The sequence below is a fragment of the Podarcis vaucheri genome, assembly GCF_965113315.1.
Source record: "Podarcis vaucheri genome assembly, chromosome: 15".
NCBI lineage: Eukaryota > Metazoa > Chordata > Lepidosauria > Squamata > Lacertidae > Podarcis > Podarcis vaucheri.
Genome location: NC_138753.1, coordinates 37072179 through 37086562, shown reverse-complemented (window position 1 = coordinate 37086562; position 14384 = coordinate 37072179). Strand labels below are relative to the sequence as shown.

Below are 14384 nucleotides of genomic sequence, written 5' to 3'. Positions count from 1 at the left end.
AAGGAAACTGTAGCCAGGGCAGGGCTACCTTCATATTAAAATCAAAAACTGTCTCATCTGAATAGGTGCACTGCTGGAATTCTCATTTGATTTTCTCCACCAGTTTTTGGAGTTGTATGGAGCTTCCTTATTAAAGGAGCTTCTTTGTAACATGGAGCGTCCTAATATCTGGTCAGATGATTTGTGTATGTAGCCAAGGATTGTCTCATCAACCTGGCAGAAGCTCTCCAGGGTCTCAGACAGAGAAGGGTCTTTTCCATCCCCTGAGACTCAGCTGGGGATGCCAAGGATCAATCCTGAGGCCTTTTGCATTCAAGGCATGTTTTCCACCATGGATAGTTACCTGTCTCACTTACCTGGCCTTGTTTGTGAAATGTGATGCATCACCATTCTGTCTCCATCGTTGTCGTCTTCTTCTTCTTCTTCTTCTTCTTCTTCTTCTTCTTCTTCTTCTGGCTTTTGTGCAAACACTCTCCCAAGTTTGGGGTAAAAGGGGCCAAGGACAGAAGTCAAGATCCAGCTCCACCGATGGCCTCCAATAACCTCAGTAGGGCACTCCTCCTCCTCCCCCCCTTTAAAACATTTATTTTTTAGAAATACCTTCCATAAAAGCATGAGCAATGGAGTGTCACACAGACACACAAACACAGTCAAATGTCCTCCCCCACCATAACCACTTTAACCATGTCACTGAAATCTTTATACACAGTTTTCCTTATCATCATAGCCACATTCAGTCAAAATAATGCCTTGTGATTTTCTCTCTCCCTCCATTAAATCTTATGCTGTGTGAGAAGAAAGGACCATTAATCTAGAAATCAGAGAAGTGTCCATCAAACAGTGGAGATGGAGATGGTAGCAGCCAAAAAGATAGATTGTAGGTGACAAAGTGGGCAATAGCCTCAGATTCTCTTCCCCGATTCCAGGTGACTTTGCCGCATCTTGGCCCCTACTACGTTCATCATCGTCGTCATCATTTTTTATTTGTGTGCCACCTTTCCACAGTTAAAATAATGCTCAAGGCGGTTTACAATATGGAAAGATTTACATAATTACAAACATAGCAAAGTATTCATAAAAATAAATAAAATGCATTAGAAACTACATAACCAAACTGAACAATTTCCACATACAGTGGTATCTTTGGTTGAGAAGGGGATCCGTTCCAGGGGTCTGGCTGCATCCCAAGGAATTTGCAAGCCGCTTCTGCACATGTGCATGGCATGGTTTAGCACTTCTGCGCATTCGCACGTGATGAAACCCAGAAAAATACTTCCGGGTTTGCCACGTTCGCATCCCAAAGTTTACATATCCAGAGGGATACGTAAGCGGAGGTACGACTGTAGAAATAAAAATACAAAAAGTTAATATCAGTAACATCAGCAAAAACTCCCAACAAAACGTCCCTCAGAATACCCAGGTCCTTGCTGAACAGCAGCCACAGCAGCAGTTCTTATATGGCCTGTCAGGCCCCACCCTAGGCCAGGTGGAGAGTGGCAGGAACGTTGTCCTCCTCGTGTAACAACTTCTTTCTCTATCCTTCTTTCACTTGCTGCATTTTGCCCCTTCTTTCAGGCCTTTTCTATCTGCCCCCTCCTATGGGAGGAACTGTGGTTTAGCATATGCTTCACATGCAGAATGTCCCAAGTTCAATTTCTGGCACAGCAGGTTAAAATAATCCAGTGGCAGAGAAAGTGCAAGACCCTGGAGAGCTGCTACCAATACTGGTCTAGAGTGACTGTTTCCAGTTTTGGTTAGCCATTCCCTAGTTAAAGATAGCTTGGACATAGTAATCCATGCCCTCTGTTGTGGGACTGCCTTGTCCAGCTTGCGCCATGCCCTTAGTTGGCAAAGGCAGCATCTGGCTTCTGCCAGGTCTTGCAAATCCGCCTACAGGACGCTGTGAGGGTCCTGCCAAGCTCACATACCTTCATAGGCAGCAGAACCTGGCTGCTACCTAGCATTGGGGTCTGCCCTTGAAGATGGTTTGGAGGCTGTGGCTGGAATACAGGGCAGTGGCCATTTTGAGTGAAACCTCAAAAAAGATATCGAACAACTCAGTTGCACAAACCTTCCTTTAGGAATATGGCAAATTAATTATACTGCCCCCATAACTTTCCAGTTTCAGTCGTTCGGCCTATTTGTATCAGAAGTGATGTTTCGTCCCATCATTGCACCAGAGTGTGACATTGGTCTATTACCTAGATATTCTCAAATAACTGAAATGAAGTCAGTAAAATACCTACAGTAAAGTACCTACAGATAAGGTATATGATACTTAATTGATAATATTCAACAGGGTGGATCTGCTCTCTAAGACATTGAAGATTTCATTGTCTTAGATAGGTGCCTCTTATAGCACTTAGAAAACATTTTCATCTTCCCGGTCTGTTTTTTTTTAACAACTTGCTGAGTGACTACTATAGGCCTCATTGACTTTGAAATTGGATTAACTGCTGCACAAAGGTGTGCCCCCCTTGAATCCTGTAGGATTGTATTCGTCTATGTGCACTCCGAAATCTATTTTATAATTCCTTTATCTCGTGACAAAAATATCCCACCAACAAGTTTAATACCACCCAAATTCCTGCTTATACAGCCAATTCCATTTTTAATCCAATTTATTTCCACCTTGGTAGTGTGACCTTGTTTTCTTCATTAGCATATGGGAGGGAGAAGAAAATACACCAAGTGCTTTCCTGGGTTTAAATCAAGAAATGGTGGGGGTTAATTCTTGCTTTATTTTACTTTGTCTGCAAGCAAATAAACAGGACTGTGTATTTTTTATGTCACAATCTACAAACAGATTGTACCAATCCTTTAAACTGAAACTGTTCTTATATCATAAATTGGGTCTTTTTTCAGGTGTGTGTATGTAATTTGAAATGAAGACCAACACTCCTTGTTCCCACAGGTTATTCTAATGCCTTTGTAGTCACTGACCAGAAACATAGGAAATGGGAGCCAGCAAGTTTATGTCTAAAGTCTTGTGTTCACACTGCATATAAATAAATATTATGCCAAAAAATCATGGGAAGTGTAGTTTGTTAATAGTGCTGAGAGTTGTTAAGAGACCCCTGTTATGCTCAGAGAGCCACAATTCCCAGAGTTCCCTGGGAAAAGAGATTGATATTAAATCCCTTTTTGTATCATAGCTTTGTGAGGGGAATAGGGGTTTCCTCTTAAAACTTTTTGCACCCTAAAATGTAAAGTGCAGATGGAGGTCTAAGTGAGCAGTTGGGAAGAATACTGCCGGCGTGCATAAGAAAAAGTCATTTTTTTACAGGCAGTGTGGTGGGGATGGCTCTGGGATGACTCACAACCCTTAAATGGCTACAGCTTTGGACTGAGGCGCACTCCATTGTCTCTTGAGATAGATGGGTGCTGACAATACACACAAGCATGCTGACGTATGTATACACACATGCACACTGAAAGATGTCTCTTGCAGACTGGCTTTGGTCTTCATTGAACAATTAATATAACTAAGATAAATTCAACTGATGTCTTGCTAAATCTATTTGTTGAGCAGCTTTCCAATATGCTCAAGGCAACATGGAGGGATAACTAAAACAGTTAGGAGAAAAATTGCAAAGCACACAGGATCTAAGCAGCACTGAAGCAACTCATCAGCTGAGCTGCAATCCATATAAAAAAGATGCCGCCACTTGGTGGAAATGACTGGCAGAATCCGAGACCAGGGAGAAGAGTTGGCGGAAGAAGATTGGGAAAAAAATTAAATTATATTTACAAAAACATTGCAAAATTAATAAATGTTAGAAAGATGCTGGAATGAAGTTACATGGTTTTAGCAGAAAGGTAATAAAGACTTAAGTAAAAGCTGATAATGGGCCAAAATGGAAATTTAAGGTTAGATCATTAAGATAAATTATAGAACAAAAATTGAGAAAGATGGAAAGAATTTGCTGAAACTATTAATTGAACTAGAATACAAAAAAGGGAGGTGTGAGGAGGTCAATGAAACAAGTAAACGAAAGGTAAAGATATGGAATATTGGATGTGTGTTTTAGTGTTATTGGGTTTTTTGTTGTTGTATTGTTGTATTGCCTTTTTATGTTTCTCTTTTTATGTATTGTAATGTAGGCTCTGTTAAATTTTTTGTTGTTTTTTCTTTTCTCTTTTTCTTTTTCTCCTTTTTTCTGTAATTTCTAAACTTCTAATAAATATCATTTAATAAAAAAAAAGATGCCGCCACTATTGGAGGCATTATACCTCTACATAGCAGTCACTAGGAAATTATGCATGGGAAAACTGTTGTTGCACCCAGGTCTTGCTTGGGGGCTTCCTATAGGAATCCAGTTGTCCACTCTTGGTTGTATCCAACATTAGTCCTACTCCATTGAAGCTAATTGATATGACAAACTCTGGTTCATTAATTTCACTAGATGTACTGTGAGTAGAACATGGTTGGATACAACCAATGTGGGACTAGATGGGCTTTGGTCTGATCCATCAGGGATCTTATTACTTTGTACCCTCTCTGGAAGGCTAGTAGAGAAGAGGAATTACAGAATTTAGGATTGACTTCATTTACAGCTTCAGGACCACTGGTTTGACTGACTGATATCTGATGACAATAAACAGCTTCAGGAAGAGCTTTCAAGTAGATATCTCAAATCTTTCAAGATAATGAAGCTTGGGAGAACAGCATGCAAAAAACAGAAGTGTCTTTTATAGTTACAGTAATATACAATAAGCACGTTTGGGCAGTCTCAAAATTTAGCTCTTTGATCCCTGACTTTCTCTTCTTTCTTTTCCCTGCATTGTTACTGAAAGTTACTCAAATGGAAATCAGTCAGGGAACAATTGATAGTCCATCAGCGCCCATCCTTTCCAAACGGACTCCCGTCATCACTGAGCTGAGTAAGTTCTTCTTTGGGAACAAATTTCACCAGTGTTATGCCTGATGCATTATTTATTTACTCCTGAAACCTCTTTAGAATTCAAAGACAGAAAATGACAGCATGCCGTGTCCAAGGAACATAAAAAAGATTTGACTTAAATGTTAATTCACAGGCTTTGAATAAGTCTCAATAGCTTATAAGGAGAATATATGTAACAAAGTGTTACAAAGACTCAGCATGAAACTAAAGCAAAACTTTTTTTTCATCCCTGCAACATCCACATGGATGTTTCTGGAGGATTTGGAAGTGCTTTTAAGTTTTGGTGAGCATCTATTCCTTTCAGTTACCGTTCTTGGATCTTTTGACAGTTTGTAATGATTAAAACTACTGATGTGGCTGGATTTCAGAATTGGAGGTGGTTGAAAACAGCACCTCCACTTTGGAAATAACAAACTTTTTATGTTCCAAGCCAAAACCACTTTGCATTTGGGTTAGGCTTATACAGAAGCTCAGTCTGTTGAAATATTCCTCCATCCTTTCCCCAAATAGTTACTTTCCCCAGCAGCAACTGGGTCCTCAAGATACTTTTGGGCTGTGAAGGTGTAGGGGTCCATTCAAGACCTGAGGAGCAGCCCTTCACTCTCCACATTCAGTTGCTGCTCAAGGAAGATTGCCTTTGGGGAAAAGAAAGGGATGAAATGCAATAATTGAGGGATTTGGTTTCTGAGAAGGCTGGGGGCAGTGGAGGCCTGGCAGTGAGGGATTTGGAATAGTCAAGGTCTCCTGAGATATCATAAACATTCACAATGTTCTTATATGAAAAATGCAGATTTAAAAAGTCACTTTATGGTGGCTTTTCTGCCCCATTAACGATTATCTCAACTGAGAACATCTTTCTTATTTTTACTATTTTTACTTAAGTAACTTTACTTACTTTCCAAATATTGCTTCCCAAATATTGTTGGCCTGCGTCTTCCACTGTATTAATATAAATATGGGCATGTGTGGTAGGGGAAATGTAATTAAATGTTGACTTGTTTGTTTTCACAAACCAGGTGAGTCTTAGTACTCAGCCTCGTCACAAAGCCCAAAAGACTTCTGATCTATCATAATATAATTAATCAAATGCCACCAAGTTATAAATGCATCTAGCTTGCTTGCTTACTGATAACCATCACCATTATTTATTGTCACAAGAGCTCATTTCTTGACTGATCTCTACTCCTGGCCTCAGTAAATAATTTGGTCATACAAGTCCATTAAAGCAACCACTCCTTCCTTTCTCTCACATTATTTCCATTATTTTACAGCACAGGAAATGGTTGAGTTTAATTATGATAATTTCTATTGATTATATACAACCTTGGTGTTTGCAAGTGGCTGAACTTCTGTTATTGCTTTGTCCTCTTTCAGAGATCGCCTCCAATGCACAATTCTTTGAACAGAGCAACACAAATGAATCTGTTTATGGAATGCAACGGATATCCAGAGGAACAGTATTTTCTGACAGCTTTTTGGATGCTGTAATGTGCACTGTAAGTCCCTTCTAGACCTTCCAACTTGAGTCTCATATTAAATCACCCATCTCTAGAAGACTGCTGGGTAGAAATGGTTAAGCATGATTCTCCACTGAATTGTTAACCTCTTCCAGCAAAGTTCTACTATGGGCAGAAATGCAGTTTGACTTGCTGTCCATGTTTGCTTTGTTTACAAAATGTATTATGCACTTCTAACCTATAACATGCATTTATTTCGCATTAAAGCCAGGAATTACTTTTCTGAAATTTGGTGGAATGTATAACTAGGGTTTATAGGAGCAGGGTTTATTTTGACAGAACTATTTCTAGAATGGGCCCAGGGTGCAGTGTATTCCTGTAAGTACCGTATATAAGGCCAGACCTCTACCATGTTCAGCAATGGACAGCTTCTTCTGCAACAGACAAAACCTCTGGACGTGTACATCGAAGTCTAGAGCAGCTCAGGGAGCCTCTGTATAATGTTAGGTCTTTACTTGTGTGGCTATAAGATTTTCACATGGTTAGGATAGTTTTCTTTGGTTCCTGAAAGGTCCTAGAGGATGCAAGGACAACCTGGTGACATCTCTAGATTCCTGGAATGGACTTTGGAATGGAGTTGGACACAATAAGAAATGCAAATTCACTCACTCAGAATACTATACAAATCCATTATAATTTGACTTTAGAGATAGGCTAATGTTGTACTAATGATAGTTAGCACTAGATAACAAAGTTGTGTGGATATGTAACCAATTATCCATATTATTAAAAATCTTAAAGCCAGGTTTGAGTAGATTTCACCCATTTCATTGCTTTGCTGTTTCATAACTTGCCTCTGTCATGCATTCTACTCCTGAATTGTGGTGTTAAGTGGAGGAATTTCTAAAGTTCATGCTGGAATTAGAGCATGTGCAAATTTCTTAACATTTTCAGGGTCCAAAAACTGCCCAAAGACTGCCTAAAACTAATCTTGAACATTGGTGTGTGCGCAGTTTTTACAGTTGTGCATATTCTTGAGCATGGGTAAAACACCACCAAAATAATATTGATGTAATCATGCATACAATTACATCAAGACTGATTTTGTTGTTGTTACCCTGTTTAATCAATGTACAGTGCCTAAGCATATCAGTAATGTCTAGGTGAATTAGGATTTTTGCAGGAGTGCGATCCTTTTCAATGAGACTGAAGCTTCTTTTGAATGTACTCACATTTACTGCAGGGATGTTCTTAAAGAAACTCAGCTCTCTTTAGTTGTCTTTCTTTTCACTCTGCAAACTCAAACAGTGTATAACTCAGCAAATAAAATGCAGGTGACACATAAATCCGATTAATTAAGCCAAGTATGTAAATGAAATCCTTTTGATGTCAAAAAAGTTTAGCCATCATATGTTAAAGAGCTCAGCAAAGTATGTAAAATGTTGATTCCCTCTGAGCTAGATAAGCCTGGCCAAGAGAACATGATAATTCTGAAAAAATCCCTCCTCAAAAAGGCAGAAAGGGCTCAAGTAAAATTGAAGTGCAATTCACCAGCATGGCCTGTAAGTTTGCAAGGACCATTCAGCTATTTAAACGCTTTGCAGGTTTTATGGTATTTACTTTACTATCCTAATAACAATATGCCAGGTCCCAGCTCCTGCCAACCTAGCAGTTCAAAAGCATATCAGCACAAGTAGATAAATAGGTACCGCTGTGGTGGGAAGACAAACGGCATTTCTGTGCTCTCTGGTTTCCGTCACGGTGTTCTGTTGCACCAGAAACGGTTTAATCATGCTGTCCATATGGCCCAGAAAGCTGTCTGTGGACAAATGCCGGCTCCCTCAGCCTGAAAGCGAGATGAGTGGCACAACCCCATAGTCGCCTTTGACTGGACTTAACCATCCAGGGGTCCTCTATTTTTACATTTACCTAAGCCAGGCTTAGGGACGCGGGTGGCGGTGTGGGTAAATCCTCAGCGCCTAGGACTTGCCGATCGTATGGTAGGCGGTTCGAATCCCCGCGGCGGGGTGAGCTCCCGTCGTTCGGTCCCAGCTCCTGCCCACCTAGCAGTTCAAAAGAACTCTTAAGTGCAAGTAGATAAATAGGTACCACTTTATAGCGGGAAGGTAAATGGCGTTTCCGTGTGCTGCACTGGTGCAGGCTCGCCAGAGCAGCTTCATGATATATGTTTTAGGATGTAATTAGGTGATATCACCATTGATGTCTTTTATTTATGAGCAGAGGGCGATGTTTATGTTGCAAATTTACTGTACTGTAATGTATGTTGTTGGTCTTTTGCTTATTCTGCTTTGGTTTTTGTCTGTTTTTGCAAGTTTTTAGCTGTTTTAAACTTGGAGGTTTAAGTATATATATGTTGGTGAGAAACTGTTGTGTGATGGGCCATTGGCCATAATAAATATCAATCAATCAATCAGAGCAGCTTCGTCACGCTGGCCACGTGACCCGGAAGTGTCTCCGGACAGCACTGGCCCCCGGCCTCTTAAGTGAGATGGGCGCACAACCCTAGAGTCGGCTACGACTGGCCCGTACGGGCAGGGGTACCTTTACCTTTACCCTTAAGCCAGGCTGAAAGGAAAGGACTTCACCAACATGTACATCTTCTCTGAAACAAATAAATAACACTCATAAATAATGCAACCATCTACATGTCATATGAATCATCCCTTCAGATTCCCTAAATACCTTTAAGAGGTTGGGGTACTTTGCTGGTTCTTGATCTTCTAGCTAGCAGGTCCAGTGGTCAGGGATAATGGGAACTGTAGAGTCAAAACATCTGGAGAACTGAGGTTGAGGAAGCCTGCTTAAGGCCCCGCTTAAGGCTGTCATGAGAGATTTGGTGTCCCCTTATTTTTCGGAAATAATCATAGTCACCCAGTCATCTGAATGTAATAGTTTGTGGCCCTATAAGAGGTCTCCATGCTGACCCTCTATTTTCTTGCTCATACATCTCCACAATAATATGGAGATTTCCAGTGTCAGACCAGTGAGGATTCAGATTCCTCACAGACATTAAGCTGATGGCCAATACAGCATGCCCTGCACGCTCAAGAGATATCAGTGAGAGTAGCAACCAAACTTTGCTTGATGAAATTTTCCAAGAATCCCTCAAAATTGTTCAGAGGTCCTCATCCTGCAGTCCTAATCCTGCCATATATATTACCTGGCAGAGAGGCTGTCCACCACAACTTTCCCTGCCATTCATTCCTGCTGGAAAATGCATTGCAAGTGCACTCAAATTGTGTTGTGCCCTATCAAGTCTAATTGGATTTGCTGTCTTTTATATCATCTGGTAGAAATGAATGTTTGTCTTCTGTACATTTTCATTGCAGACCTACCATAATCACCATGTGTTGGCTTTACTGCAGTCACTGGTGACTGGGGGGACCAGTCCAGAACTGGAAGAATATCTGGCAGATGAGGCTTCACTGAGTGGCAGTACTAGCAATGTGGGGCACTTTGGATCGAGGAACAGGTGTAAACTGGCACTTTTAGCACTGACAGATTCTCCAAGTGTAGCAGACGGACGACTGGTGAGTTGTATTTAGCTCATTTCCTTCAAGCTACCTCTTTTAAGTCTCATTGATGTGCTTCAAACCATAATGAGCAAGTGAATTAGGAAGATAGGCAGCTGTGTTTACTGTTTTCTTGGATTTGCAATCCATAGACTGTTTTGAATCACATGCATGAGCTTTGTATCAGCATTCATATCAATAACCTCATTTAAAAAGGTCCATTTGAGGCAACAAGAAGTGCTTATGTCAGTGAAGACAATGGGACAAAGGCAGATGAACCTCAGTATAGAACATGCTGAGAAAGTGTGAAATTGGATGGAATAAGAATTGGTCTGATCCATCCATTCTTACCATGTTGGTGCCAATGCCTTTTAACATCTATATCTTTGGTTCCTTTTTTAAAAAAAAAAATATATGCTGATGATCCTGGTGGACCCCCTAATGATTTTTCTGCTAGTGGTAGCAATTGTAATGCACTGCTAGTTGTTGTGTGATTCTTAATTGTATTTTTATTGCTTCTTTTATTTCTTAAGTATCAGATTTTATTGTACTATATAAGAAATAAAAGCATTAAAAGCACAATTACAAATCAATATGAATTTTTAATGCAGTGGATGTTTCTGTTGTGCCCACCGGACTCACTTTTCAAGTGCAGCCACTACATCTGCCATTCTTCAAAAACATGCTGTGTACCATCCAAATGAAGGTATCTGAAGAAGTGGGCATGCACACAAAAGCTCATGCCAGTGACAAACTTAGTTGGTCTCTAAGGTGCTACTGGAAGGAATTTTTATTATTTTGTTTCATCCAAATGAAGCTCAGTTTGGAAAGGCGTGATCTGTATGAATCCCTTGGGAAGTGGTCATCAGGGGATCTGGTGCTAGATATTACCAGTTTGTAGACAATGTGACACTCAGCCAGGGGCATAGGAAGGGGGATACGGGGGTGCACCCCACCCCCGGTGCCATCACTGAATGGGGTGACAAAAAGGCACCCCCCGACTTGCCCCATCGCCCCCGAGGGATCTCACCTCTGCAGCCGTGCGAGAAGGATTGTGCTGCCGCCACACACAGAGGATTGCCCCGCTGCCAAGCACGGAGGATCACCCCGCCCCCGCACAGCGGATTGCCCCTCCCTCACGTGGCAGATCCCCCTCCCCCCGGAGTGCATGGCATGGCTGCCGCTCTGTGTGCCCATGCAGCCAACTCTGCTACCGTAAAGGTAAAGGGACACCTGACCATTCGGTCCATTCGTGGCCGACTCTGGGGTTGCGACGCTCATCTCGCTTTATTGGCCAAAGGAGCCGGCGTACAGCTTCCGAGTCATGTGGCCAGCATGACTAAGCTTCTTCTGGCGAACCAGAGCAGCGCACAGAAACGCTGTTTACCTTCCTGCCGGAGTGGTACCTATTTATCTACTTGAACTTCATGCATTCAAACTGCTAGGTTGGCAGGAGCAGGGACCGAGCAACGGGAGCTCACCCCATCATGGGGATTTGAACCACTGACCTTCTGATCGGCAAGCCCTAGGCTCTCTGGTTTAACCCACAGTGCCACCCGCGTCCCTCTTTCTGCTACTGTACTCAGCTCTATTTCTGTGCATCATTTAAGCAGGGGGAGTCTGTGTAGGACCTAGGCCAGGGCTTGGAAGCAGTTGTGGGGTGGATGAGGGCCAATATACTGGGATTGAGTCCTGACATCCTAAGAGTGGGTGGTTCCTGGATTCAGGACTTTGGCAGGTCACCTGTTCTCTACAAGGTTCACTCCCTCTAAAGCAGCAGTTCTCAACCTGTGGGTCCCCAGATGTTGTTGGACTGCAACTCCCATCATCCCTGAGCTCTGGCCTTTCTAGCTTGGGGTGATGGGAGTTGTAGTTCAACAACATCTGGGGACCCACAGGTTGAGAAAGACTGCATACTTCAGGTGTGCATCTGGATCCAACTTTGCCAGTGGAGGCACCGGTGAACTCGACAGCTACCTGACCCCAGTGACCAATGCATTATATGTGAGGCCACCACAATCCTGACTGGAACCTGTGGTAAAAATGCACATGCATATGAATTCATACAAAATTAAGAATTTTATTTTATTTTAAACCGAATAACAAATGATTCCTAATCTATGTGTTCCACATTTTTTGGGTGAGGGAGATGGGCGCTTTATAAATGAGGAAGGAAAGTGGATGAGGAGAGTTTCAGAGTTAGCTCTAGGTTCCTACCCTGCCAAGGAGAGTAATAAGTTTGGAAACTACTATTTTAAACCAGGGCCGTCAACCAGTAGTTTATGGGACATACACAGTAAGGGAGAGGCTGAAAGGCCCTGCAGGCCAGGCATTTATCCTTGCCATGGGCGCAGTGCCAAGCGCCACTACTGGTCAGTTGGCACCGTGCCCAGGGGGAACACCCTCTACATTCCTGCTGCCATCAGCCAATTTGGTGGCAGAAAGACAATGTGGACTGCAATAGGCCAGTTCACAGGGGAAGCCCAGGGCCCGCCCGCAAAGCCACCCACCCAGGAAGGTACAAACAGACTTATCAATTAAATTAATCTTATCAAGGAATGTTGATACGGCATTAAGACAATATTGTCACTTTCCCCCTGTTCACAGCTCTTCTTTGGGGATATCTACAATCTAGCACTTGAGTTGCTTGGAATCCTTTGCTTTGGCCTCTACCGTCAGAAACATGAGACCAGTCTGATTGAAAATAGGAAAGTATATTGCAAATTGAAACGTACAGATGCTGCTCCGTTTGAGTGTGTCAGTTTCAAAACAAATAAGAAAATAGTTCACATTTGCATGGATCAGTATTGGTCCAAATATTATTATTATTATTATTATTATTATTATTATTATTATTATTATTATTATTTGTATACCTCCCTTCATCCAAAGATCACAGGGCGGTTCACAACATAAAAATGCAAAATGGGAATACTGTACTACTGCATTAAAAGATTGTATCATGTATGTACGATATATTTTAGGGTATTATTACACAAGTAAGAATTAAATTTTCTCTTTCCCATTAACCCCTTCCCATTTTACGCAGATCTTTTGCACTATTATGCAAGTTTTTAAAAACACATTCAAAACCCCTTAATATATATGTCCAAAAAACAATTGCTCCTTTGAGTGTGTAGTTTTTCAAATTGTGATATTGCTGACTCTTTTTTTTCTAAAAACAGATTTGTGATTGCTCGGCCACCTACCAATTTTGAGATCTACGCCTCTGATCAGTTCTTTTGCCTTGTCCCATTCAACACTTTAGTAAATGACCTGACAACTGTGGTAAAGTCCATTCGAACAGTCAGACGAAAGGGTGCTTTGCTGCCAGACCAAGTGTTTTTATTATGAAATATGCTAGCATCTCCCTTCAAATAAAAACTTTGTTCTTTATGAAGTGTCTGCAACCATTTCTCCCTGCTTCCATCCTTTACCCTGGGGTATGATTTAAGGTTAAGCATTCCAGGATCCAAATCCAAAATTCTCACCAAGTATAGTTTAGACAAACCCATGTGATTGTTCCAGGGGCTTCTGGGGAGACCTCACATTTCATGAAGGGAGTGTGATTGGAGTCCGCTTGCATTCTCCTTGCATTCTGCCACTCCCAGGCACTTCTCCTGAAGAGAACAATGAACTCTCTGTCAATCACTGCACCAGAGCCCATAGAGCCACAGCTGGGATGCTTTCCATGGACCCAAGGAACCAAATACCCCCACTCTACCTTGCTGGTCCCATGCAATAGGGAGTGAACCAGGCAGGAGGCCCCTCTACAGGCCAGAGAGTTGGACTGGACACTGAGGTTCAAAGGGCCTCAGTCTACCTCTAGCCTTTGTTGGGTCAAATTGCTTGCTCCAGATGCTCCCTTCTCTGCAAGGCCAGAACGGAACAACAAGGACATTAGGAGTTTGTGTGTGTTTTCTGGTGCACCAGTGCATTTCACAAGGTCTGTGAAGGGTTGGTTAACCCCTGGCCTGGAAGCACATCACCTCCTCACTGTTCCTCCTGTTGATCATCTGACGAGTCAGGAAGGGGCGATTTGCATCCCCATAAGCTGAAGAGTGATGCCATCTCCCAGTCCCTGCTTATCCTGTTGCCAGCAGAGTGTTTTTAGTCTTCAGTCCCAAGAATGTTAGCTGCCCTTCTAAAGTCTCAAATCTGCAAGCGTGGATGAAGTCCTTTATTATGTAATATCAAGATCCCTCCAAATATGTAAGTTACTTGTACCTTGAATAAATCTCTGGCCTTGTTCTGCAAAACTGATTGGGGGGGAGAGGAAAAGGAGGGTTTGTGGGTTCCCCTCCTTCCCTTAACACTAATTAGGTTTGAAAGACTGCAGCTTGAGTCCAGCCACCACATACTGAGAAGAAAGAAGCTTGAACAGCTGACGCAGAGTTCAGACTAAACTAACTGCAAACTCCCTGGAGATGTCCCAAGGTAAATCTGATAGTCTCTGTCATTTATAATCATTATCAGGCAACTGAGCTCAC

The 14384-nt window shown here is 42.0% G+C and overlaps 1 protein-coding gene across 1 annotated transcript in view; it reads left to right on the top strand.

Annotated features, from left to right (window-relative positions):
- Window positions 1–13290, top strand: part of KCNU1 (potassium calcium-activated channel subfamily U member 1) — an 87463-nt gene extending 74173 nt beyond the window's left edge. Inside the window, exons 23-27 of the mRNA XM_082200745.1 lie at window positions 4798–4884; window positions 6279–6400; window positions 9712–9912; window positions 12502–12602; window positions 13080–13290. Of these exons, the coding sequence (XP_082056871.1) occupies window positions 4798–4884; window positions 6279–6400; window positions 9712–9912; window positions 12502–12602; window positions 13080–13248 (680 nt within the window). The 3' untranslated portion in view covers window positions 13249–13290. The remainder of the gene's footprint in view (window positions 1–4797; window positions 4885–6278; window positions 6401–9711; window positions 9913–12501; window positions 12603–13079) is intronic.
- The last annotated feature ends 1094 nt before the right edge of the window (window positions 13291–14384 follow it).